A 26,335-nucleotide genomic window follows, 5' to 3' on the forward strand; every position below is an offset into this window, starting at 1 on the left:
AAAGCATTTTCTCTAGCATGCTGTGATGGACAATGGAACCATTAAATAACAATGGAACCAATAAATAAAATACATAAAAAATACACCAAAATCTCCATCCTGAGTGAGCATCGACTGTAGTTGCCACTGACGCACTTGTTACAAATTCAAAAGTTGCTGCTTCAAAAAACTTTACGACAGGATTTATGGCAGGAAAATCGAGTGTTCATTGGCTCTTGTCTGCTTCATCACAGATTGCGTTACATGCCGTGTTTCTGGTGAGGTGTGTTTGCCTAAGTATAATATCTATATTTGAATAAGAAATGTGTGCCTTCACAAGTAGATTGAGATAATAACCTGGTTAATGTTTTTCGCTAATAGCTAAAATGAAAAAAAAATTATAACAAAATTATAAAAATTTTTAATGATATTAAATATTTGTAAATATTTTATGTATATTAGCTGTAAATAGGTAGCAATTTTACATTTTGAATGTTGTAATCCTAACTGTATGTTTCAGCATCAATCAAAACTTACAGAAATTTGTTTTGTTCTTTTTAAAAGTTACATACTAATACCTACGCAAAAACAATGAGACCAGGTTAGACTACACCACCGCTCGAAAGTTTTTTTTAGAATTATGTGATAATTCGAAAGAAAGAAAAAACATTTATTGGAAATAGAAGCTTTTTGTAATGATGTAAAAGACATCAATTTCAGTTTCAGATCAATATTCAGTAATTTTATGTTGTATTTATATAATATTTATTTATTCATGTGCGGACCCCATTTAATTATGTATATATATAACTGCCTATATATATATATATATATATATATATATATATATATATATATATATATATACATATATATTGGAATGCACATTTTCTATTTGATTTTTAGGAGGAACCAATTGTAGCAGAGCTCAGGTGTTTTAATACCAGTTCGCAATTGTCCCCAAGATCCTGTGTGTGTGTGCGCGCACATGCACTCACTGATCGGAAATACCCTTGACACTGTAACTTCCAGAGTAATCTAAACTGAGGTGATAAGTGTGTGATTGGCATGCTGTCGTTGTGTTTCCTGCGATATCTGAGAGTTTGAGAGCTGATATGTTTGGTGCACTGAGGCAGTAAATTGAAAATATATTCACAGACACTCTTGATGGTTTTTAAAGTTGATTTGTTGTGTTGAAGTGAGATTTGGGGGGCTGTGTGTGTATGCGAGCGGCACTCTACCTCAGTCAGTACTGTAGTATTTCCATCACAGAGCTTTGTTGCCATGGCAAACCTTCAGATCTGTCACTCTGTGTCGCTTTTAGCTGCTCCTCAGGTCATCTGAAAAGAATCCAAATGATAACACAAATTAATATTGGTGTATATTGTGTGTGTTTAAACTCTTGGACAAAACAAGGCATAGTTTGATATTTATAGTTTATATTAATTTTTAGTCATCTCCTCCTCTAGCCTGACCGCTCCTTTCCATTTGAGTTATGTTTAGTAGGTCACACTTCATTTCCATTGAAAATTTACATAATGCTCATTTATTTTGCAAAACAGATAGGCTCCATCCATGACGGCGAAGAAAACATGCATTTGAAGGCATGATAAAATGAAGTTCTCTACAAATTAGTATAGATTTTTACATGAAAAAATGACAATCTGGCCGCCTCTTTATCACTAAGACAGCAGAACCATCCGAAATGTGTCTTGGCTCCGTTGCGAAGTGTTTGCCGAGCATGTCTGTTTGAGGGCCTGTTAGAGGTTGTTAGTCTTAAATCAGGTGATGGGGCAGCTGCTGTCTGCTCACATCTCATCTCTCTAATCCACAGGCAGAGTTTAGACCTGGGCCGTTGGCTTCTAGCTGAATACGACATGCTAATGTAGCATTAAGAGGCAGTGAATAGGAAGAGATGGAGTGCAGCGGAGCTATAGAGAGCAGAGTGTTGTGTTCCTGCTCCTCAGGGGAGGATGTATCTGCTGAAAGCCTCCAAGAGTGCAAATGAGTCTTCACTCGATTAGAAATGATGGAGGGATAAATATCAGCGCATTTTGACAGCACAATACTGCCTTTCTGAAAAGAAACTAGTCGCATATTCTATTCTATTCTATTTGACATTTTGTAATATATTTATATATAATATAATATTATTATTAAGTCAAGGAGGAAAAAAGATTACACAGTCCATTATATCTTAAATAAAAACATGAATTAAGACATTAAATATGGTGAGTTTTGATTTCACGTTAACTTAAAAAAAAAATCAGTTGAGTGCCATTCCCACCTGATCACATGAATCACTCTTTTCATACTTAATTCTTCATCTTATCTGTTCATCCCACTCCTTCCCTCCTATTTGGCTTGCCTGGCGCCTCGGCATCTCCATCCCTCATTTATCGAAATCACTCCCACTTTCGTCTCCCTGCACTCTTCTCTCGCTCCACACATCGCGCCGATGCTGTTAACAGGATTCAAAGCTTTTCTGCAGTCTGAGGACTGAGGCAGGTACTTGAGTCCCGCAGGTACTTTTTCCCAGTTAACCAATCCCGTCCTTAGGCATAGCTGCCATTCCTTACATAACTCAACCCTGGCATCTGCCCTCTAACTTGGAACAGAGGGAGAGAGAGTGAGACCGCCAGAATGAGGGAGGGAGGGAGGTTAATAATGGGCGCTCGTTTTGTTTGTGAGTGAGTGCTGTCTTAGCTGGGGGCTAAAATAGTAGAAGTACACCAAGAGGGGGAACAAAAGCAGCTTTTACAGAAAGTATAGGGAAAGAAATTCTCTACACACACACACAGTCTCTCTCTCTCTGCTCTCGAAACCTTCTCTATATTCTGTTCCACTCTCTCTTTCGATCCTCAGTTTGAGAATGAGATACAGGAATCATATTATCATAGGAGCACATCTACTGTATCATCTCTGCATCTCTGTGTTTGTGCGAGAGGATGGATTATAGTCTCATAAAGAAGCCCTCCAGTGTCTTATCATCCCTAATGGACAGAGAAAACTAATGAGGAACAGAATACAATGAAACACAGAAGCATAGATACAAATGCACGGATCCAATAAGCTCTGAGCTGCCCGTCTGGTTTTATTCACGTCCTCTCTTATTGAACAGGGAGAACAATAGAGCAGTGTGAGTGTGTGTATCCATCCACACGCACCCACTGGAGACGTTGCACACTTCTGTTTATCAGCGTTAGAGGATGGCCGGCCTCATAGCAGATACGGCGAGTGGTCTAAAGTGAATCCCTCAGCAAAAACCAATCGCCTCTCTGAATAGAAGTGTTGTGCTTTACACAAACGTGCACTGTGTGGCTTATCTTTATTTTATCTGGAGCAGAGAAGATGAGCCATGTGTTAAACAAGACAGGCCAAAGTGTTAAAGGGCAGCAGCTGAAGGTGTTGAAGCCTCTCTTGAGCCTTTGTTTGCATGGAGATAGTGGAAAGCTCCACTAACGCCCATCTACCATTACATCAGATGCACTTAAGGCTTGGCTAATTATCTCCAGCTCTTCCTTTTCCATTCATTAAATTTAGCAACTGCAACACAGATGCAATAAAGGTGATGTGTCCTCATTAATGGACTTTACGGAAGAATATTTCTTGTTTGTGTGGTGCACATATCCATTCAGCTATACTAAAATCCTGTGTGATACGTTGCAGCATAGACATATTCAGTTGAAAATCAGCTGAATTGTTGTTTTGTTGATTTTTGACTTCATTACAGATATAATAATTATTTATATACTGTATGTATTTTTTTTAAAGTAAATTAAAAATAAATTAATAATGTTATTCAGCAAAGGCACATTCAATAGTGTTACATATATAATACAAATGTTTTCCATTTATCAAAGAATACTGAAAAAATTATCAAGTTTCATCAAAAATATTGAGCCGCACAGTTGTTTTCAACATTGAAAGTAATTAGCAATATTTATTTTAGTGAATCAGAAATCAGAAAATGATTTCTGAAGGATCATGTGACACTGAAGATTAATGGAGTTATGGCAAATGAAAACACAGCTTTACCATTACAATATATTAAAATTGAAAACTTTTTTTTGCAATAATATTTCAGTTTTACTGTTTTTATTTTTGCATGAGAGACCTTTTTCAAAAACAATTATATGATAGTGTGTATAATAATAGCTTTCCTCAGTCACATTTACACACAACAGTTATTCACTGAGGAACATAACTAGTTAATTAGCTTAACTGTGCTTTTTTTTTGACTCAATTTCATGTGTAGTCACAGGTGTGCGTACAAAAGTGTGCTGATTCAGTCAGATTATCAGTCAGCTGTGTTTTAAAAAGAGTCATTCCATTTGTTTGAAGGTAAAACGGTCATAAAATCATCTCGGGAGTAGCTGCTTTGGCTCGAAATTGTACTGAACTCTGTGCAGCAATTACAAATTCATAGAATTTACAGCACTTTAGAAAATTGCAACTACAGAAAAGCAGACCTAGAGTAATGACCCCCTGTCGAACAATAGTTATTTCTTTCAGCAAACATAAAAGCATCACATTCACAGCAGTACAGTCATTATCCATCCTCTGCACAAGGTTTATTAGATCTGACAACAAAGAGTTAAACAATGGAGGCACTTATAGGCTGGACACAAGGTCATCTCACCCGTCTGGGTAAATGCTTTGTGTTCTCCAGGTTTACTTCATTGTCACCAACAGATAGCATGAGAATAAGAGAAGTGCAGTCAGTTATTTCTTTGTTACTTTAGGAGTTTCTCCTCTCGCTCTTAACAATTTATATGCCGCACGAGCAGCTTTGGGTGTTCAGAGCGGAGTACTGCACAAAAACATGTTTACCTTGTAAAAATAAACAAAACAAACAAATCGCTTAGCTCTCAAACCAAATGTGTGGAGGTGAAGAGGAGGCTGAGAAGTGGGAAGGGAGGCAGGAATGAAGTAATTGTGTTTCCCTGTGGCAACTCTGCAGCATGGCGCGAGGAAGGAGAGCGAGAGAGATTGAAAGTCAGAAAAATAAAAAGAAATGTGGTTTAGGAACATCTCTGTATTATTGATAACATGGGAGGAAGAGTAGAGTTCTACTTGTTTTTACTTTCTCACTCCCTCTTTCTTGCTCTCTGCAGGTTTGTGGTTTGTGATTGGTATGTGGAAGGTGGAAGTGCTTCGGAGAGCTGGGTGGCTGACAGGGGTCTCCGTCGAGCTCCAAATGCCAATTTGCGAGCTGTCTTATTCCATCTTGACGGAATGTTCTATTCTCTCGTCTGTGCTGCTGGAGGGAGGAGTGGGGTGTGAAGTGGGCTTCTCCTTTGGGAGAGCTGTGGCTTCTATCATCCTTATCAAACCTGGATTCTGCAGTCACACTGGATTTAGCTAACACTTGCTTAATACACTCCTCGCTGAGACTTAGGTGTGTGTGTGTGTGTGTGTGAGTGAGAGAGAGAGAGAGAGAGAGAGAGTGTGTGTTTAGGTCTCTGTTTGTGCTACTCTGGGATGTATAGCCAGCATGTGCCAAGGGATTTGCTCTTGCGAGGTGATGCATACATAGATAGATGTAAGGGAAATGATGTATGTGCAAGTGTGAATGACTGTGGATCTTGGTAATGACTTATGTTATGATTAGAACGTATATCAATGTTGCCTCTGTGATTAGTGAATGTTGCTTTGGATGGAAAGCAGCATCTGCCTGCTGAGTGCTAATTAATTTGAAATATTTCAGTTAGGGATATATAACATATACTATATTACAGTTGAAAAGTTTGAAAGAATTATTTTAATCTCACCAAGTCTGTATTTCTATAATGTCAAAAACACTTTTTCTGCTTAATATCTTTGAGGAAACTATGATGTTTTTTTTTTTTTTTTTTTTTTTTTTTCTAGTTGAATAAAAATGTTGAGAAAAAGGACTGCATTTATATGAAACATATATTTTTTGTAACAATGTAAATTATTGTGTAAATTTGGGAAGTCGTGGCCTAGTGGGTAGAGAGTTTGACTCCTAACCCTAAGGTTAACTAATATATTAGTCATGCATACTGACCTTTAACCTCTCTCTCTGTCTCTGTCCAATCGCAGCTCCCGCATCGCCGAGTGACCTTCTCCACAGCCAATCAGGCGCAAGATCTGCAGGATGCCTCTCAGCACAGTTACTATGACAGTGGTCTGGAAGAGTCAGAGACACCCAGTAGTAAGAGTTCTTCAGGACCCCGTATCGGGCCCCTCGCCCTGCCTGAAGACCACTATGAACGCACCACCCCAGACGGCAGCATCGGGGAGATGGAACATCCTGAGAACGGTAAGAAGAGGTGGTGTGTCCCCCTCCCTCTTAATTGTCCCTCCTTCTTCTCTCTTTCAGAACAATCTGTTTAGACCTTCTACATATTGAAGACTTTTTTTTTATATATATACCAAATGTTTGGCAATGAGCTGCACTGAGCAGTTTACTTGTACACCCTTCATCACACACTCACTTTGCTTTTAAACAAATTTTTTTTTTTTTTTTTCTAAAATAAAGTCAATCTGAATTCTTAAGCATTGCAAAAGTTTTTATTTTTTTATTTTTTATGTGACCTAAATGTCAGAATTTAAACAAATTAACTACCGATTTGAATATGTTTTCCATTAAAACGTTGTGAGCTTTGTCAACATGCATCTACATATACAAAAACCCCATTAATTCCTGGCAAGATATTGAAATGACCTAGTCATATTAGCACAAGCACACCAAGAAGACCTGATATAATCCTCCTCCGCTGTAGCTTTAGGGAGCAGCTACTTCTCATGAAGCGAGGGAGGCCGCCTCTCCTTTCCGCCCGGGTGAAGGTGCTCCCAAACAGGCCAGAAACCCTCAGCAACAGCCTCTGAGAGGGTGGAAGTCATAGCCAAAAGGCAGGCTGGCAGTGAAAGCATTTAGAATTTCAATTACCTTGGAATTCATTAGTGCTGTGTATGTGTGTGCAAATACAATATAATATTCTGGGTTCAGTTCAAGCTGAGCTCAGTAAACAGCACTTGTGGCATAATGTTATTTACCAGAAAAATTCAGTTTCGACTTGTCGTTCCCTTCTTGCTACACTAAAAGGATTCATTTTTTCTTACAAATCAGGATGCATTGAATTAATCAAAATTGACAGTAACTTTTACATTGTTAAAAAAGACTTCTATTTAAAATAATATATATATATATATATTTTTTTTTTTTTTGTTTTTTTTTACTTTTAATTCATCAAAAATATGTAATGGTTTGCATAAATAAACAGCTGTGTTCTGCACACCGAATCAGCATATTAGAATGATTTCTGAAGGATCATGTGACATTGAAGACTGAAGTATTGGCTGCTGAAAATTTGCTTTGCCATTCAGGAATACATCACCTTTAAAATATATATTAAAATACATTTAATTTTAATCAAATGAATGCAGCCTTGGTGAGCATATCAAAAGCATTAAACAATCTTACCAACTGCAAACTTTTGATAATGCATATCCAATTTTACAGATTCATTGTCATGACACAGAAAACATAAAACCTTTAAATGACCTTAAAATGAAAATACATCATTACAGCACAAATAATAAACAGGTATTTACAGAAATTGTTTTTACATTTTGCTGTAAATTAAAATAGTGCCAAAATACTTCCTTTGTAAGTGGCTTGCTAAAACCTCAATGTTTATTTTATTTTATTTTATTTTATTATGCCATAGTGTGCCACAAATGCTTGTATTTAACCTGGAATATATTGTTAAAGAGGTCAGAATGGATGGAAAGAGAAACAAACCAAGAAATAGCCAAGATATCAGCTGAAGGAAGGTCTCTGAGTGAAAAAGAAAATAAGTTTGACTGAGGAAGTGAAGTGGACTAAGGCCTAAATGTCATGGCTGTCTTCCCACATCAGTGCTTTTACTGCAGCTCCAGGACTGTGTGTACGTGTCTGCAGGGAGGATCACCCAGACAGGTCACACTTATGGCATCTGTACACACACAGCTGCACCCTGAACCCTGTGACAGGTGCCACCAACCACGAGATCGCACACACTCGCTGAGAAGTACAGTATGACGTCCTGTGTATGCAGAAATGAGGTCAGGTGCAATGGGGCGTTTGTCAGAATTTTCAACATATTTGCCCGCCAGTACTTCCTTAGGATGTGTATATATATAAATGGGCGTGTGTTTGCGTATGTTATCACTGTAGACAGACTCCACTTGTGCCTGTTGACCCTGACGATAGTGGTTTTCTTCATGAATTCCTTCCGGCTTCTTGGGGTCGACATCTCTGGAGCTTAGGGGAGAGTTTTACTGTACGTGAGTCGCAAAAATACAATGGAGCTAATAAAAGAGTGGAGATCTTAAAATAAATAGTCCCAGCGAAATGACTTCAGCAGCTGAGAAACGCAGCAGTGCTAGTCTATAAATACAGCTCCGATCTTCAAATGAGCTCTGCTTCATATAGCCACTATGGATAATGCATGGATGTAATGTGTGAAAGAGGGCATGGTGAGTGTGGAATGATACTGTGAGGCATGAAGGTAATGAGGCGACTGACTTGGCACAAATGCACCATTATGCGTTCTGCATGGCAACCTGTAATTTGGCTCATGCACCTTTTTTTAAGAATACTGTCAAAACATAAGAAATGAGGGGACGTGCAAAACAAGGACTAATGTCTATCAGGTATTTATGGTACATGGAATAAAGCTGCTGCCTTAATGTTGAAGCATGTAATTTATGCGCTACTAGTGGCACCAAACAGACTTGCGAAAATAATTGTGAACCAGTTTCAAACAGACCCCATCTGCCATTGGTCAAGTAGTTCTGTTCCAAATTCACCCTAGTCAGTGACTCAAACAAACAGTTTGCAGTTCTATTTGCTGCCACTAGAGACAGAAATGACTGGCATTTACTTCAAATTGGAAGTACTGTATTGGAAACATTCAAGTAGTAGTTAACATGGCAGCAGTGCTCTTCTTATCTCGCATTTGTGACTTTATATCACTGTACAGAAGTTTGGGCTCAGAAATTATGAAATGTTGTTAAGATTTAAAATAACTTTATCATATTGTATGATATAATTTATTCCTTTGATGTTAAAGCTGCCATTACTCGGGTCTTCTGTGTCACATGATCCTTCAGATCTCATTTTAATATGCTGATTTGGTGCTCAAGAATATGTTTTGTGGAAACGATGATACTTTTGTTATATTATACAAGTCTTTACTGTCACTTTTTGTCAATATAATACATCCTTGCCGAATAATTGTTATCTTTTTGCAAACAAATTAATAATATAAATACAAATCTGACAGACCCTAAACCATTGAATGGTATCAATATCTAACAGCCACAGTGTCTCACAATTAATTATTGTATGTCATATGGCTTTATGTTTGAAAATGGTATCTTTATTACTTTAAATATGGGAATATGGCATTATATCCCCAAAGAGACATTATATATTTTTAATGTTATTTATTTTATTTTATTTTTTTCTATTGATTTGTTTATTTATTTGAAATACATTAATATATAAATACATAAACAAGTAAATAAAAAAAACAATAATAATTAAATTATAATACTAATCTTCACGAAGAATGCCCTTGTGAATGAAGTAATTCTTCCAAATCAGATTTTCTAAATGCGTCCTCTATCTGGGTAGACCTGATTTCAAACCATTGGTTGAGAGGCACCACATGCTGCACTTCTCAGATAAAGAGCAATGTTTGTGAAAATGCCATTAAACTACAGTGTTTACACTCTTTGGGGAAATCAACCCACGAATGGCTTACTTATAGTTGTCTCTGCAAATTAAAAAAGCATTTTAACATTGAAAAAACTGTGCACATCAAATTTAATTAGGTTCGGTGTGTCACTTCACGACGATGTGAGCATGAATAATTTGAAGCGGTGTATTACTTTTTCCATGTTGAAATGTTTTCTGCAATTCCACTTTATAGTGCATAGACAACTAAAAATAAACCATTCAATAAACCAGGCTTTGACTTTGTGCTGATATATTGTCTTGTTTGTATGAAGTTCTTAACCAGCTCTCTGATAGGCTCGGACTTACTCCTGAAACAGCAAAACATCACTTTAGTTCCACTTATAGCTCATATCCCATGAGGAAATTTACATTAATATAAAGTTTCATCATTAAAACATTAACAAGTAGATTACTTGACTGGATTGTGATTTTTTTGTGCTTTTGCTAGTTTAATTTTAACATTGTTATTATTAAAGGGCTACTCCACCCAAAAATGGAAATTCTGCCATTAATCACTTACCCCCATGTCATTCCAAACCTGTAAAAGCTTTGTTCATCTTCGGAACACAATTTAAGTTATTTTGGATGAAAACCAGTATGCGTGAGAGTGTCCCAGCCAAATAAATAACAGTGTTAAGGTTCAGGAAAGTATGAAAACATCATCAGAACAGCCTGCCATCAGTGCCAAATCTGAGCAGTACTCAGATGGCATGTTCCGCGCTGTGCCAATGCATTGTTTGCTTTCAAACCAAAGCGTAGATACACGAAAAAAAAAAAAAAAAAAAAAAAACGTGTCCTTGTAGTGCGGCTGATACAGAAGAGCATACGCTGTTTGCGTACAGCTCAGATTTACCAAATTGGCGCTATGCTGATTGAGTAAGAGAGGGAGCCAACACAGTGGTTGTTGTTTAGCTAAGCATTGGACTGAACTCACTCTCTTCCTCTCTCCATCCCTCTCTTACTCAATCTCTCCGCTGTAGCTTGCTGCTCTCCAGCTAAATGGATTCATCTCCGTCTGATAATGGAGTGTAATTCCATTATCCTAGCTCAGCGTCCCAAGGGGGGGCATTTCCGCCCGACACCCCCTTCTCTTCCCTAATGTGCTCATTTTCCCTGCCTAATAGAAATGGATGGGTCTGTGGGTCTTCTCTGGGAAAAGTGGGTGAAAGCTGGAGAGACAATGGAGCGAACAGGGGATGAAGGTGAACTGTTTTAGAGAATAATTTGACGGAATGAGCAGAGATGAAAAAGATGACACGAGCTCAAAGCTGAAAGTGATTATGCTGTAAAAGCCGGGAACGGCAGACGTGTGGTTTGATGTCACCTGTGTGAGCGAGATGGTGCATGAGTATTTATGAGCAGTTATGGATCTATTTGGATTTCTCCCTCTTATCTCTATATCTAAAGATAGACCTGGTGTTCATAGTAGCCGACTGGTAATCGCTCCCTCAAAACAAGCAAACAAAAAAACAAACGAACAGTCTACACGTCTAAACAGAAGAAAGGCCTTTTGAACATCTGTGCAGTTGTCAGGGTTCATTTCTCAAGAGCCTCTCAAAGGCAGCCGCAGAGCGCTCTAACGTCGCACAAAGCGTCCATTACACCCTCGTTTAGGAGAGCAAATAGGCTGCCATTCTCCTGCCATCACGCCCATATCAGGGGAAATGAAGGCAATCATTCGTCTCAACTGAGCAAACAAGCCATCCCCATAACGGCAGCATCCAATCTGTCCCGTATCAATCAGGCTACTACTTTGAGCCGGAAAACAGGAAAATTGTTTTGACGTTCTAATGCACTGAACCACATGTACATGCACAGACATAAAAAGGAGAGATCTGAGTTGGTTTTAATGCTTCTAACTAATCAAAGATAGCATTTATCCCGCTGACAATTTGTCCAGAGAGCAAACATTAATTACACAGCAATGCAACCATTTTAAAAGATCCGAGAGACAGGAATTTTTATCTCCAGCCAACGTCTCAACAAGAGTCTTTAAAAAGAAATGTGCAGTAATGTGTAGAACATTTATTTTAAATGCAAAGCTTGATTTGTGTAGACTGGGGTAATGCATTTATGACTATGTCTGTCATGCAAATCCTTTAATTACAGACTTTATGCGGCTTTCCTTTAATGATCATGCAGACATCAAATATTCTGTATCACTCCTCCCTCTGCCCACAATTCCACTCATATTTATTTAATCCAGCACATCAAACCAATAAAAAATCAGCATAACTAAACACTGACAGTCTAGTGTACTCTTGTGCCACGATTCACAACACGATCAGTTCATTTAATGATGACAGAAATATGCAACTTGCCACTTTCTCTTGAAGCACTTAAACAGCCTTTGTTAATACACAGAGGCTGCCATAGCAACCCTCATTAAAAGCCTGGAGCAGGAGTTAAGGGAGCGGCTGGGGAGGTTATAGACATGGAGGAAGAGTATTCACAGTTCGGTCAGGAAATATGCTTGAGTGTTACCACTGTCTCCTCGTTCCCCTCGGGAAGGCCTGTGACAGTCTCATCGGAGGTTTAACCCGCTGACCGCCCCCTGAGTGTTGAACCTTAAGACCGATGGGAAAACAGAGTAAAGAAGAACTGAAATAGCTTCATCTGGTGTGTGTTAATCAAAAGCAGATGCTCTTGGATGTTCTGGAAGTGTTTCCCACATGCACAGTCTCTGTTACTTCCTGTCCCCACTCACTAGTTTTCCAACCGTGACGTTCTTCTTTAATAAAAAGTGACATAAATCTGTTGTTTAAACTCTCTTTCTTTGCGCTTGACCCCGTCCTCGGTGCTTTCTCTCTCTCTGTAGAGTTTACCCTTCATCGTGATGTGTGTGACTGTGATTATCAGTCATGACTCCACTCTGACAGGCGCTTGTGGAGCAGCTTGGAGTCTTCACTAAAATGAGCAACCACAATGCATCCAGGCACTGGGTCGTCTCGTCCTGCTCAACGCCAGCGGAGAACACACATATACATATGCAGCTGTTTCTGTCATGATGGGCCCTTTCTTTTGACTTCTGTTGTTTTATACTAGGGTAATACTATTTCCTGTCTGCATTTTAAACATAGAAACAGAAAAAAAAAACTCACATTTGGAGGTACTGAATAACAATTATTTGATATCAGGGCACAATTATGAGAAATAAAGTCCCATTTTGAGATATGAAGTCACATTAGGAGAAATAAATTGCAATTCTGACATAAAGTCGCAAATATACAGTAAAATTGCATTAAAAATGCAGTTGTGAAAGATAATCACTTTTTTTTTTATATGAAGTTACAATTAGCAGAAGAAAAAAAATGCAGTTGTGAGATAAAGTAATTTTGAGACGATCATTTTGAGTCACATTTTGAGAGATGAAGAGAGAAGAAGAATCACAATTATAAGAGAAGAATCACAATTGCCAGATATGAAGTCACATGTTAATATAAAGTTGCAATTATGAGAAATGGAGTCACAGTTACCTTTTGATTTTCTGTACTCGGAGGCAGAAACATATACTGGCACATACATAATGTACACACTCACAACTTAATTGGAATTGTGGGAAAGCTTGTGAAAGCCCAGTGGACTATGGAAGTAGATCTAATGCCTCCACAAATTATATAATAAAGTGAGCAGCAGTGGACCACAGCTGGGTCTCTCTATCACACACACACACAGAGCTATCCTTAGATTTTTTTAAGTAATGCTGAGCACTTGTTTCCGTACTGAATTTATCCTCCAGCCCCCATGAGGAAGAAAAAGTGTGTGTGTGTGTGTGTGTGTGTGTGTGTGTGTTTTGGACATTCCTTAGTTCTTCTTAATTAGCTGTGCTGCTTTGCAATAGCTGCTAGATGAAAGGCTTGTGCATAGGGAAAGTGGGTGATCTCCCCCACAGAGCCTTGCTCTCTTTCTCTCCTTACAGCCGCTGTAGCAATGCCCGCTCTCACTGCTAACAATGCATGCAGACAAGATTGTTAGTGTGTTCGCAAGAGACACTCTCAAAGCTTTCTACTAAAAAACAGCCCATCAAGACTGCAGGAGTAGGGCAGGATATTATCAATTATGAACATTAAATGCTGGTCCATTACACAGCAGTGTGTTTGAATTTATGTAAGTTTAGGTTTATTTTAAAAATGAAGTGTATAATTTCTGTGCGATTACCAGTATTTACTATTTAGTTAGTTTGTTAGTTAGTTAATTATTATTATTATTATTATTATTATTATTATTATTATTATTATTATTATTATTATTATTATTATTATTATTAATATTTAATTTATTTGGACAAAATAATAAAAAAAGGGCGATATATCAGCTGATATAAGTTTTTCTGCTTGGCCGATGTGTTCGAGGACTTTTATTTTGACGGCGCACCTGACTTTAATTTAAAAATCACTGAGAAGGGCAGCCACTGATCACACAGGGCTCACATTCTCCCTCTTGTTTACTGTTGTTGTTAACAGTTCTGTTATGAATAGAAGTCTGTCTAATAATCAGATAGAACGGTTAAACAAAGGAATTAATACAAAAGCTATTATAATGTTTTTTTTTTTTTTTTTATATTATTAGTAATAGAAAGGCAAATATAAGATTTTCTTGTTTGCGGTCAGCATTAAGCAAATACACATTTATATAATTTAAACACATCTTTTAATGAATAATGAACATTTAATTTCACAAACCTTGCAAACTTAAACTTAAAAGTCTAGATGGGAGATCTTGTGATGTGTGCGTGTGTATTCAGCATGATCGCGTGTTCTCTGTGTGACGGTCGGTCTGTATGAATTGAATAAGCTTTAAACTTGTGATTACAAATTATGCTGTGCTTTATGCATTTGACCACTGTCATATTCATGTAATTTTCATTGTGTGCTATATGTAAAATGAGTGTTACCCTTGCTTTATTTGAAAAATGTTTCCCAATGCACACAAACTTCCCAAAATACTGAGTGCCCTCTTGGTTACGGAGTTTAGATTTTAAACTTTTCATTTTATTTTATTTTTATTTTATTTTTAGTTTAAACTTAAAAGTCTTCTAATATTGATTTGTTCATTTTCACTGCACATCTTAGCAGTGTTAGCATTATCAGTTGTGTGAGTTAGAGGCAATAAATAAATAAATAAATAATTAACATACATTATTTTATCAAAACCATTTGGAGCCACTAATGCTGCAGAAACCAAACACACTTACACTACATTTTAATGCTGGGTGGAACCCGCTTTATAGCTGGGAAAGATATAGAGAGGAGAGAGAGAAAGCAGACAGCAAGAGAAGATTCATGGAGGGGTTTATTTCAGGAGTGCAGCTAGTTTATTTGTGCTTATTTGACGATGGTCTGCTGTTCTACAGTAGAAAGCGAGAGATTGAGTCCTGAGAGGAGAGAAAGAGAGAGGTGTGGTTGCTTTCTTGCTTCGCCCAGAGTAGTGCATTGTGGGCCGCTGTTGTAAATTGGAGCAGATCTGGCAGACAGGAGCTCCACTACTGAATCACAACAATGACTAGAGTGCTGAGCACTGCAGTTCTACTGCAACGAGAGAACGAGAGGGAAAGAGAGAGAGAGAGGCGGCCGTGGAAAATAGGACCGTGAATGTGGAAGTATAAAATCACTGGAGTATGTACAACCAGTGTGTGTGCGGCCACCCCTGCCTCTTCATCATCTAAGGATCCCTGGGTCGTCCCTTGGCAGGCTGTCTGACAGGTGCAGTACAGTGAACGCAGTGTCACGCTGTAATTGTACATCCCTGTTATGTCAGCGTGTAATTGAGCACACAGCCTACAAAGAGCCTGCCAAACACACACACACACACACACCTCTGAGTCAGTGAGCAGGACATCACTAACAACCCATGCTATGCCTCTATCGACAACGACAAAACACTGAGGCTGTACAATTCACAATCACAGATAACTAGATGGGGGGTTTGTTAAGAGCGAAAGATTCTGGGAACGCTGCCATTGTGTTTAATGGCTACTGATATTAAGATGTAACTTATCTAATTAGCAAATGTGATGTGGAGTCATGTAAGTACGGATTGAATTCACTCTTTCTTTCTCTCGTTCTCTTCTTTCCTACCTTAATTATCTCTCCATTCTCTGCATGCATTGATTTTACTGTGGTCTTTGTCTCTTTCTTTCTCACTTTCCAACCCCATATACTCTTTCTCTCTTCCGCAGACCTGTAACCACATTTGCCTCCTTTCCTCTCTGCTTCCGTGCCTCTGTGTCATTCCGGTTTGGAAGCCGATGGCAGGTTTCTCCAACAAGAGAATAACTGCCGTAATCATATTTGATCAGGGAAATATTAAGTATTAAATATCTGTGGGCTAGCTGGTTAAGTAACCAGAAGCACTGTGTCTCTGTTATATGGGACTGGACCTTTAAAGGCTCTCCAATTTTGAGTTCCGGCCTTCCGAATGAAGATATTTGAGATGAGCTTGTGAAGGTCTCTGGATGTAACTGGATAAGCAGTGCATATGGATTATGATGGTATGGCAAATTCACTGTCCTCTCTCACATAGAAACTATATTTAAAATGTTTCACTTTCTTGGTGTTTAAATTGGAAAGAGAAGTCCTTTTATCTAATTTGTTTGATTAACCAAATATGAAGTATGAATTATTTAGTCGCTTCTCAGGATCCGAGAGATTCTCACAGTGAAATAATACTGTGGATTTGTTCCACTCTCGCGCACATGCTGAGGTTATTTATGGAAGCTGGTTTCATATCTCACAATTGTCAATTTAGATTATCTCACAGTATGACTCCATGTCTCAAATTTGTTACTTTATATTTTACAATAGGAATTTATATTTCACAATATAACTTAATATCTCAAATGTATGACTTCATATCTCACAAGTATAACTTTATATTTCACAATACAACTGTATAATTCAGATTTTTAACTGTATTTATCACAATTATGAGTGTATCTCGCAGTGCAGTTTTATATTTAACAGTTTGACTGCATTTATCACAATTTGCATGTTAGATCTCACAAATGCGCCTTTATATCTTATACCATCCACTTCATATCTAACAGTTGTGGAATTGTGACTTCATAGCCCACAACTGTGTCTTATGTTTATATGTCTTTACATTTATATCTAGATCTTGTCATTGTAATCAAATGCTGAGGAACTTTAACATTTCACAAATTTGGAAATAGATGAATGGAAATTTAGCAAGCTCTTAGTGATGCTTTTGTAACAATTTATATTTGCAATCCTTGGGGCTCCATGCTAGTCCCCACTAGTACAGATGGAGTTGCAGCTGCCACTTTTGCCAGCTTTACACCCCGCTTGGAGAGTTAGCAACTACTGCGATCGCCACCTTTGTGTTTAGTCCACTGAGTTAGCCGCTGTTGCCAGGTCCGTGGTCAGCGCGGGGAATTAGCCACCACGGCCTCTGCCAGTTCAGAGAGGAGCTTAGGGAGTTAGCCCCTGCTGCGCGTGCTACTGTTGCCAGGCCTGCTGTTTCCTAAGGGACTGACAGCTGCTTCTAATCTAAAGGATATTGTTGTTGTTGTCCATCGGCTTCAGAGGATGAAGCCAGCTAGGTGCATCTCAGAGGGCTAGCCTGACACGCACAAGCGCACACACCTCCCATCCCAGTGGTAGGGTTATGGCTTCTTGTTTATCTCCTGTCCTGCTGGGGCTCTCAGCTAGCGTTGTCATGGAAATGGTGCCCTGGTGGGAGAGGGGGTTTGGTTGAGCTGCAGGGGTGTGCCTGAAGCTTCGCTGCCCACTTACCTAACCAAGTGTCTCACACATGCACCAGTAATGTTAGGTGTACCTATAAAATGCCTCATGCTGTCTATACTTAATGCCATGGTATCTCAGTAGGCGGTACGCTGTTTCCAGAAATGAAGAGCTCTTATGTTTTTAACCAATGTCACCTCACCTCACCCAAGATCAATACCGACTCTTGGTGTGAAGCCTGACTCTGTCTCTCTATAACACACACACACACACACACACACACACACACACACACACACACACACACACACACAGTCTCTTTTCCCTCTTTGAAAAAGTGAGGTTCAGTCTCACTACAGTTTCTATGTTTTCCTTCCACTCTAGCAGTAAATTGGGCTTGATTGAGCAGGTAATTGAATACTGCTTTAAGTCTCCAGTAGAAAGACTTAACACGTGCAGAAGTGTGTTTCCCTTAATTGAATTACTCTCTCTCTCTCTCTCTCTCTCTCTCTCTCTTCATCTCAGAGCAGACTTGAGGTGTTCCCCCTCTATGCTGCATCTTACCCTATGATTTACAATACAGTTAATACAACTCCATGTTAATCAATTGATAAGTAGTTAAATTGGCTTGCTTCTGGACTCATGCTGTCTGTGTTATAGAATCGGAAATGAATGAGGCAGTCGATTAAACATGGGATGACGCTTGTAAGTCTCTAAACGGGAGGCCAATTTCCAGTGCTAATTGTCATCGAAAAAACAAAAGCTGTAATGCAAACAGTGCCAAAATAGTAGGGTAAGGCTGGAATGGATCATTTTCTGCATGTGTAATCTTTGAATATTCTCAGGATGTTTTGTCTGAACACATTGTGCTTTTTAGTCATGAAAGCCGCATTTGGAGATTAGAGACAGGAATGGAAACCAGACATTTTTAACTGCAGCCACATTTGTCATGGATATGTCACAGGGGTTGATTTTTATTAAAAGAGATTCAACCCTTTTCTTGTCATATTCATTAAATCAGTGCAAGCATTTTCTGACAAACAAACTTATGGTTTGCATGTTGAACTACTAGATTCAAATTTGAAAATCTGGTATATAAGATAAATAAAAGCAAAGAAAAACTTTTTTTTTTTTTTCATGTTTATTGATTTAAGTAATTTTCACCTCACACTGTTGACTAAAATAATACATATGGCATTTTGGTGGAAATGTTTTAGATGATGAATTCTCAGATGGATGGATGGATAATTAGATGGATAGAAAGACGAAGACACACATATAGTGTAATTGACCTGAAAAAAGAATGCTGATGTCAAATGCTTATTCGCCAAGCGCTGTTTTCAATGACATGTTTGTGTACATGTGTCTCTACCCCTGCACGTGTTTGAATGCGCTTTTGTTCTAGCATTTATATTTGTAAGTGATCCTCTCTTATTGCCTTTTGATGGAGCCTGCTGTTGTTGCGTGCCACAGAGATCTGGTTTTATCATGTCTGAAGCTTGACTGTTTGACCAGCCCACTGCCAGTACACCAGCAAGCAAACTCTTCTCACGCAAGGTCCTTGTGACCCCGGGGGCCAGAATCAATTTCCTGTATAGCATTGAGAATGTGCTCAACCACTACACCCTCAGTGTCCCTGCTTTTCTGTTTCTCATCTTTCAGTCAACATGAAGATCTATGAATTCTCTCTAGCAGGGATATTACTCCTGTCCTGGATCATTGCAGATAATAATGAACCAGTGACAGCTTTTTCTTTTTATGACTCACAAAGGGGCAAGTAAGACGAACGCCAACAGTTTACACACCAGTGTTGGGAAGTAATTAACTACATTTTCTAATTATTTTGACTACATCCCTCAGCAGTGTGACATAGTTTAGCGCTTTCTTTTAGCTGTGTTCTTTTCCAACAACTCATTCTAGTCAATAGGTTCATTATGTTCATTATCTTATTTTTATAGTTAATTAAATACTGCTGTTGTTCTTTCGACTCATTGTTGCAAATAAATATAAATATATATCTAACCCATTTCTTCAGTGTAGCTGGCTGCTTTTTTAGTAACTTGAAGTGTAAATACTTTTTCAAAAGAGCAACTTGACTATAGTGTCACTTTAAATGATCAGTAGCTTGTATAGAAAACTATAGTTTCAGAATACTTGCTGTTTTATTTAGTTGCTAGTTACAAAAAAAAAATAATAATAATAATAATAATAATAATATATATATAATATATATATATATATATATATATATATATATATATATATATATATATATATATATATATATATATATATATATATATATATATATATAGTAAAATTCTAAAATGTTATTACAATTAAAATAAATGTTTTCTTTTTTTTTTTTAAATATTTATTTTAAATGTAATTTATTTATTTATTAGTTGTATATTAACTGGGTTCAAGCAACTCATAATCCACTGGTTCAGCAGGTTCAGTAGTAAAAATCCCTTTCATGTGAAACCAGAGACCTGCTGCTGGGAGCTCAGAGAGAGTGAAGACTCGTGGGGTCAGCATTTATCTGGAGCTAGTGTTTAGTAATTCATTGAGAGGTTGATAATAAGCGGGAGGGACACATTGATTAAGCATTGATTTAATGTTGATTTACAGTTTGCATTGGAGTTGGCAGCATTATTAGCCTACTCAGCTTGACTTTGTGCTGTTTTCCTCTTTTTCTCCTTTTCTGCATTGATTAGTTCTTGTTGGTGTGTATGTGAGTAAAGTAACTAAAACAAGGAACTTCCTTGAGAGCATGCATTGCTGTAATGAAAGGAAATAGGTTTGCACATTGATAATAAGTGTATCTGGCAGATAAAACCAGTCTAAACATGGCATCAACAGGCAGCTAAAAAAATATATATATATATTATTTTGTCATAGAGATATTGTGCTTCATTTTAAACTGAGATTAACATTCTCAAAAAAAAAAAAAAAAACACCACTCACTTTATGGCTCAAATATGCATTCTCCATTTGTTTCCGAGACATGTATCACATGGATTGATGTGTGTTCATTTCAATAGGTCTGAATCATCATGAGCTTTGTTTTTTCAGTGTGTGAAACTGAAGGTGCAAGAGAGGAATGTACTGTTAGGTGAGTGTATGACAGTACACATTGGACCAACTGTCTGTCAAAGCATGTGGAGTTGAGAGCGATGGTGTGTGTTTTTGTGTGTGTGTGTGTATGTATCTGTGTGCATGTGTGTGCGTGTTTGTACGGAACTGTGTTTTCAGGTTGCCTCACCAGGAAACTGTTAAACATTATTTTAATCACACTTTAATCTATGCATCTTAAAAAGCACTTGTGCGCAAACAAGCAATAGATATGAACATCACATATCCATGTATTTCTTACCTTCCTGTTATCTTCATCTATTCTGTTACGGTGAAGACTTTTGAACCAGTACTTTCTCTCTGCAATCCATCATAGTTCTCCCCTTCCCTCTCTCGTTCTCCTCTGTCTTGTATCAGGCAATCCCAGTTTGCATCTATAATGCATGCATGTGTGCTACTTTCACCTGCTGCAATGCACTATAGGATCGCAAGCTTCTTGAAAAGCCTCAGTAAGGTCGATCTCCATCAAAACAATCAGAACTCGGCTTCTCAGGTTAGGAACATTGATTTGAGTTCTGTCCTTCTGGGCTCTTTTCACATCTACCTACTGAATGCTTAAAAAAATTGTAAGTGAAGGTGACAAATAGGTGAGAATCTTTGTCAGGGGGTTTGTGGCATAAGGTCTACCTGTGGAGGTCAGCAGTGGCTTGTTGGTTTTTGAGCCATGTTGTGCTGATGGGATTAGGATGGACGTGACCCCGAAAGGTAATCCCAGCATGCAGCAGTCAGGGAGAGTGGGATAGAGCTCATTAAAATACGCTCAGCTGTACAAGCGGCTTACGCACACAAGAGCTTTTATTGAGCAACTGTGCCAGCTGAGCAGAAAAACTTCCTGGAATAACTCCCAATACTTATTCCCTGAGATAAGCACACACACACTCCCACGCACACCCACGCTACACACCGACTGTATTTTTCGCTGAGGTTTTAGCATTTCCTGAGGTAGAGTTGACTTGCAGGTTGTGGGGTTTTGTATGTCACTGACTCACAGTAGCAGAAGCAGCAGTTCAAGGTTTAACCAGACACACAGACAGGCTTACTGAGAGGTAACAGATTATAAATTGCCAAGTTAGATTTCATGTCCCAGTAATATCTGTGAGTGGTTTTATATGTACAGTATATGTGTGTGTTTGCTGGGGGGAGCTGCAATTTAGTGCCTGCTGTATTCAGTGCATTAATTAGATGTTAAATGAAAGAGGTGATAGTAACATATGAGACTGAAGGCTTGCTCAGCCCTTCCCGAGGCCTCTGACCAGTCAGAATCAAGCAAGGTCGATTTAGCTTTTCCATACATCATTTTCCTTTCAATATTTTATATAGAAAGGAAAAATTGTAATATTTTAAAAGGGCATGTTATGCTCTGAATCTACTGCTAGATTTACTTGGGGTCTTTTATTGAAACATAAGTTCTTCACCTAACTAGTTAAACTAGTTCTGCGTTTTTCGGGCATTCAAACATATTTTTTTGCTGAAGTAGCCTTAGAGAAAGCGTGTTTTTAAGTATTTGTGTAAGTGCGTGCGTGTGTCGTCCTCTGTCTCAGCTCTAGGGCATTTTAAGGGTTGAGAGAGAAATGTTGAGACAGAATCTTAAGAAGTACAATATTTGATTCTGAAGTGAGACCATCTATGGCTATTGATTTATTTCCCCCCTCAGGATGAGTGCCATATTTTTTTTTACATACATAATTTTACTTTCAATATTTTATATATTGTTCAATATTGTAATTTTTTAAAAGTGCATGTTGTGCTCTGAATCTACTGCTTACATTTTGGGGTCTTTTGTTAAAACATAGGTTCTTCACCTAACTAGTTAAACTAGTTCTGCGTTTTTCTGGCATTACAACATTTTTTTTTTTTTTTTTTTTTGCTGAAGTAGCCTTAGAGAAAGCGTGTTTTTAAGTATTTGTGTAAGTGCGTGCGTGTGTCGTCCTCTGTCTCAGCTCTAGGGCATTTTAAGTGTTGAGAGAGAAATGTTGAGACAGAATCTTAAGAAGTGCAATATTTGATTCTGATGTGAGACCATCTATGGCTATTGATTTATTTCCCCCCTCAGGATTAGTGCCGTATTTTTATTTTATTATTTTAATTTTACTATTTTTCACCTTGGGTAATTTAGCTAACTGTGTCCCTTCTTCTGAATGTTTTTTTTTTTTTTTTTTGTGTGTGTGTGTGTGTAAGTGTTTGCTAATGTGTGTATCTATGTGTGTGTGAGTGAAATGGAGAAAGAGAGTGTGTGGTGTAGTCGTTCTCTGCCTAGGGAATGTTAAATATTTATTAATAATTAAATATTTTTAGGTAGCTAATATCAACAAACTGTAATTAGTGAAAAATACTACACTTGAATTACCATGTCACTCTAAAAGGTGAAGATCTGGTTCTTCCCAGCAGTATCTTTAAGCTTACTTCATTGGCAAACACTGTACTGTCTAATGCTCATCTTAACTTAACATTTATTATGGCCATTTGCAGCATACTTAAACTGTTGTCTGTGAGTTTCTAGTTTTGCGGTGCTTGTGTACTACATTGTGTAAGATTTTCTCTTCTACAATTTATATTTATATTTTATATACAACTATTTTACAGCTGTCGTGTGTTACTGGCGAACCATAAATTGTTATATTATCCAATCTAATGTCTATATACATTCATTTTCAAAAACATAGAGGTTATAAAATGTTCTTACCAAAAATGTTTTTTTTTTAAACAACATTTTTTGTAAGAACATTTTATAACTCAGGGACTTCTGAAAACATGAGGGATACAGTAGCCTACCATCTGTTCTGGCTAACATTATATATGTATAACTTAGTAGTCATGTGACTTTTACAGATCATGTGTTATTCATGTGACTTTTATATACATTATTTTTGGCAGAGTAACTTCCTGTTACTTACTGTTTGCATGAACAACAAAGTTTTTTTATTTTATTTGTCCAGTGGTTATTCAGTCCGAATAACCAATCAGATATGATATTTGGCTTGTGTGTGGTCAAAGAACAACATTGAGGAGAACCGTCAGAAATTTGTAAGTTGAAAACGTACAAATGAGATTATTTGAATTAGCCTGCAATTAATCAAAGCATAAAATAGTTCCATGAGAATGTGTTGGATGCAGCATGTTTTCACTTGTTAGCATTTAGCTAAAGCATAGCAGCAGTGTGCATTGTTCAACCCTGTCTGTACACAAGACAGGTGTAAAATCCCAAGTAAAACATGTCACCTTTTGAGTAATTCTCTTTAGTGTAAATGCTAACATGAATTTATTACTGCATATTCAAACTCCTTTGTTCAAAGTGAAGTCAAAACAGGTTTAGCCTTTGGAATTAGGGTGTATGTCTTGGCACACCTTTGTGGATTTAGGTAAGAAATAAACAGACTACAATATAAACAGATTTAAAGATCATCTACGTGCCCCAAGCTACTGGCAACGTTTAAGAGCTCTTTCATGTGACTATGACTCTTTCACAGAGTCTGTCTCACTAAACCAGTCAGTCTGGTTGGATGAAGTCACAGATAAGGAACAATGTTTAGAGGGTTGATTGCACCTGTGGCAAGTCGCCCTCATTCTCTTTTATTGAAGTGAAGCATATGGAGAAAAAGGCACAACGGTGCGATGGCCGCCCATAAAATCCACTTACAGAATGAGCGGATAAGGGGACTTACTGGGCTCATCTTTTGTTTGTCCGCTCCTGTGTGTCTAGATCCTGCTGCGAGCACTACATAATCCCATCAAAGGCAGAGCATAGCCACCCTTGTATCTACCAGAAGGACCACTGATTATTGAACGGAAGATTAGGATTACGCAGGCAACAGACTGAGACCGATTTCAAGACTCTAACCCCTTTCAAACGCATAAATAAATAATCATATAAACAAATAAGAATGAGTAAATAAAAAGGTGCATGGAAGCATGAAAGTGGAAGTGGTGCGTTTAGAGACCTGATAAAATTTGTCAATTGTACAGAACGTTTTAGGATTCATTTCTGGCTTTAATTCTAAATGCAAGACTTGGTTTCCACTAGAGTTTTAGACCATCTGATCTAAGACTAACTGCTTGGATTCATGGGGATAAGACTTCTAAAGTCCTGGCAGGCATGCAGGGTGGGGGCTTAGAGTCTGACCCGGACTCAAATCCTGAGGTCAGACTGAGAAAGATGAGAAGAAATGTTTTAAATGTCTAGTTGGGTAAGGTTGTTTATTTTGTATCCATTTTCCCTTTCTTTTAGCATCCATATCCGTCCTTCTACCTTGTTTGACTTCATGAGACCCTCATGCATTTGTATTTTGGTCGGCAAGCATGTTTACCAGCACATCATGCTCTGGAGACATTCCCTCTCGAGGGCAGCATGTCGAACAGTCACTCGTGCTGTCATTCAAAGTTGTCACTGAAGGCCACATGAGAGGTCACACTGGAAGGCTTCATACTTCACCATTACTGCACTGCCTGTGGCTGCATGATACAGACAAGTCAGAATGGGCAAGAGCCCTGCAGTTTCTACAGTCCTCTTCAACATCACAATAATACAGAACATCTAGAATTTTAGATAATGTCAGACATGCTGCAAAAAAAAAATTAATAAATATCTTTCTTCACAGATTCATGATGACACGATTTTAGTCTATGATCACCTCATCATTCTCATAAAATTTTCTGGTAGTCTTTGTTCTCTGCTCTCCTTTCTTTCTTTTTTTCTTTTTTTTTTTTTTTTTTTTTTTTTGCTGTTATGTCACCTCTTAACAGTAAAATAGTAAAATTTAAAATTTGCTGTGAAGCCATTCATGTTTACTATCTCCGACAGATTAATAAATTCACCACTTCCTGTCTATTTCTGCAGCAGTTGAAGCTACTGTGTCTGTTTTCACACTTCACATATAACGGGATGTCTTTGTCAGCGTTGAGCTCACATGACAGGTAGTTTCAAATGCAGACAAAACCGTAACCTCAGACCCTCTCAGAGAGATTAAGATGTGACTTTGCCTTATACAGTATTTAAGGTGCACTCAGAATTTGTTCCCCCATTTCCTTTGTTTTTAGACCAACAGAGAAGAGAAAATATATATATTATTGAGTTGAGTAATACGCATGAGATGAATCATATTAATTTAGTTAGCCTCTCATTTGTTGGCAATTAAAACAAAGTTTTACTACAATTTACACAACTAAACATATTCCATTTTGAGCAGATCACAAAACTTCATTCATCCATGCCAGTAGGTGTCAGTATATACCAAGATTACTAAGACAAGTAAGAGCTAACTGAGTGCACCATTTAAACCAAATGTGTACAAGAATGAATTGTATGAACCTTAGTTTTTAAGAAAGAACCTTAGAATTAAGAAAGAGCGAGCGAGAGAAAAAAAAAAAAAAAAAAAAAAAAAAAAAAAACTTAGGTGTACAGTCCACAGGGAGGCGATATTAATTCCTCCTTAACTTCTTTTTAACCGGGTCCAGGACTGAACTCCCATCCGTCTATGAGGCATTGTGTTGGCTGCTTCTCAGTGGTCAGTAGGGGCCATGCTGGTTGACGTCTGGCTACCTACAGTATTTCCCACTGGCATGCCGGGCCCGTCTCACACTATTCTCTTCCTCTCCCTCAGCTTCTATATTTCCCTCCCTCCCTCTCTCTCTCTCTCTCTCTCTCTCTCTCTCTCTCTCTCTTTTGCATACAGTTTGAAGTTCACAGTTGAATTCAGCATAAATTATTGGACACAGACCTGCTAAATAGCCAGTGACCTTTTCTCTTTCAGAGGTCAGAAAAAAGATC

The 26,335-nt window shown here is 37.9% G+C and overlaps 1 protein-coding gene across 4 annotated transcripts in view; it reads left to right on the forward strand.

Annotated features, from left to right (window-relative positions):
- Window positions 1-26,335, forward strand: part of LOC128027449 (protocadherin-1) — a 142,866-nt gene that overhangs the window by 86,107 nt on the left and 30,424 nt on the right. For all 4 annotated transcript variants that reach the window (XM_052615069.1, XM_052615068.1, XM_052615071.1 and 1 more), the window contains exon 4: window positions 6,046-6,265. In XM_052615069.1, the coding sequence (XP_052471029.1) occupies window positions 6,046-6,265 (220 nt within the window). The remainder of the gene's footprint in view (window positions 1-6,045; window positions 6,266-26,335) is intronic.

The sequence above is a fragment of the Carassius gibelio genome, chromosome A14 (genome assembly GCF_023724105.1).
Source record: "Carassius gibelio isolate Cgi1373 ecotype wild population from Czech Republic chromosome A14, carGib1.2-hapl.c, whole genome shotgun sequence".
Taxonomy (NCBI): domain Eukaryota; kingdom Metazoa; phylum Chordata; class Actinopteri; order Cypriniformes; family Cyprinidae; genus Carassius; species Carassius gibelio.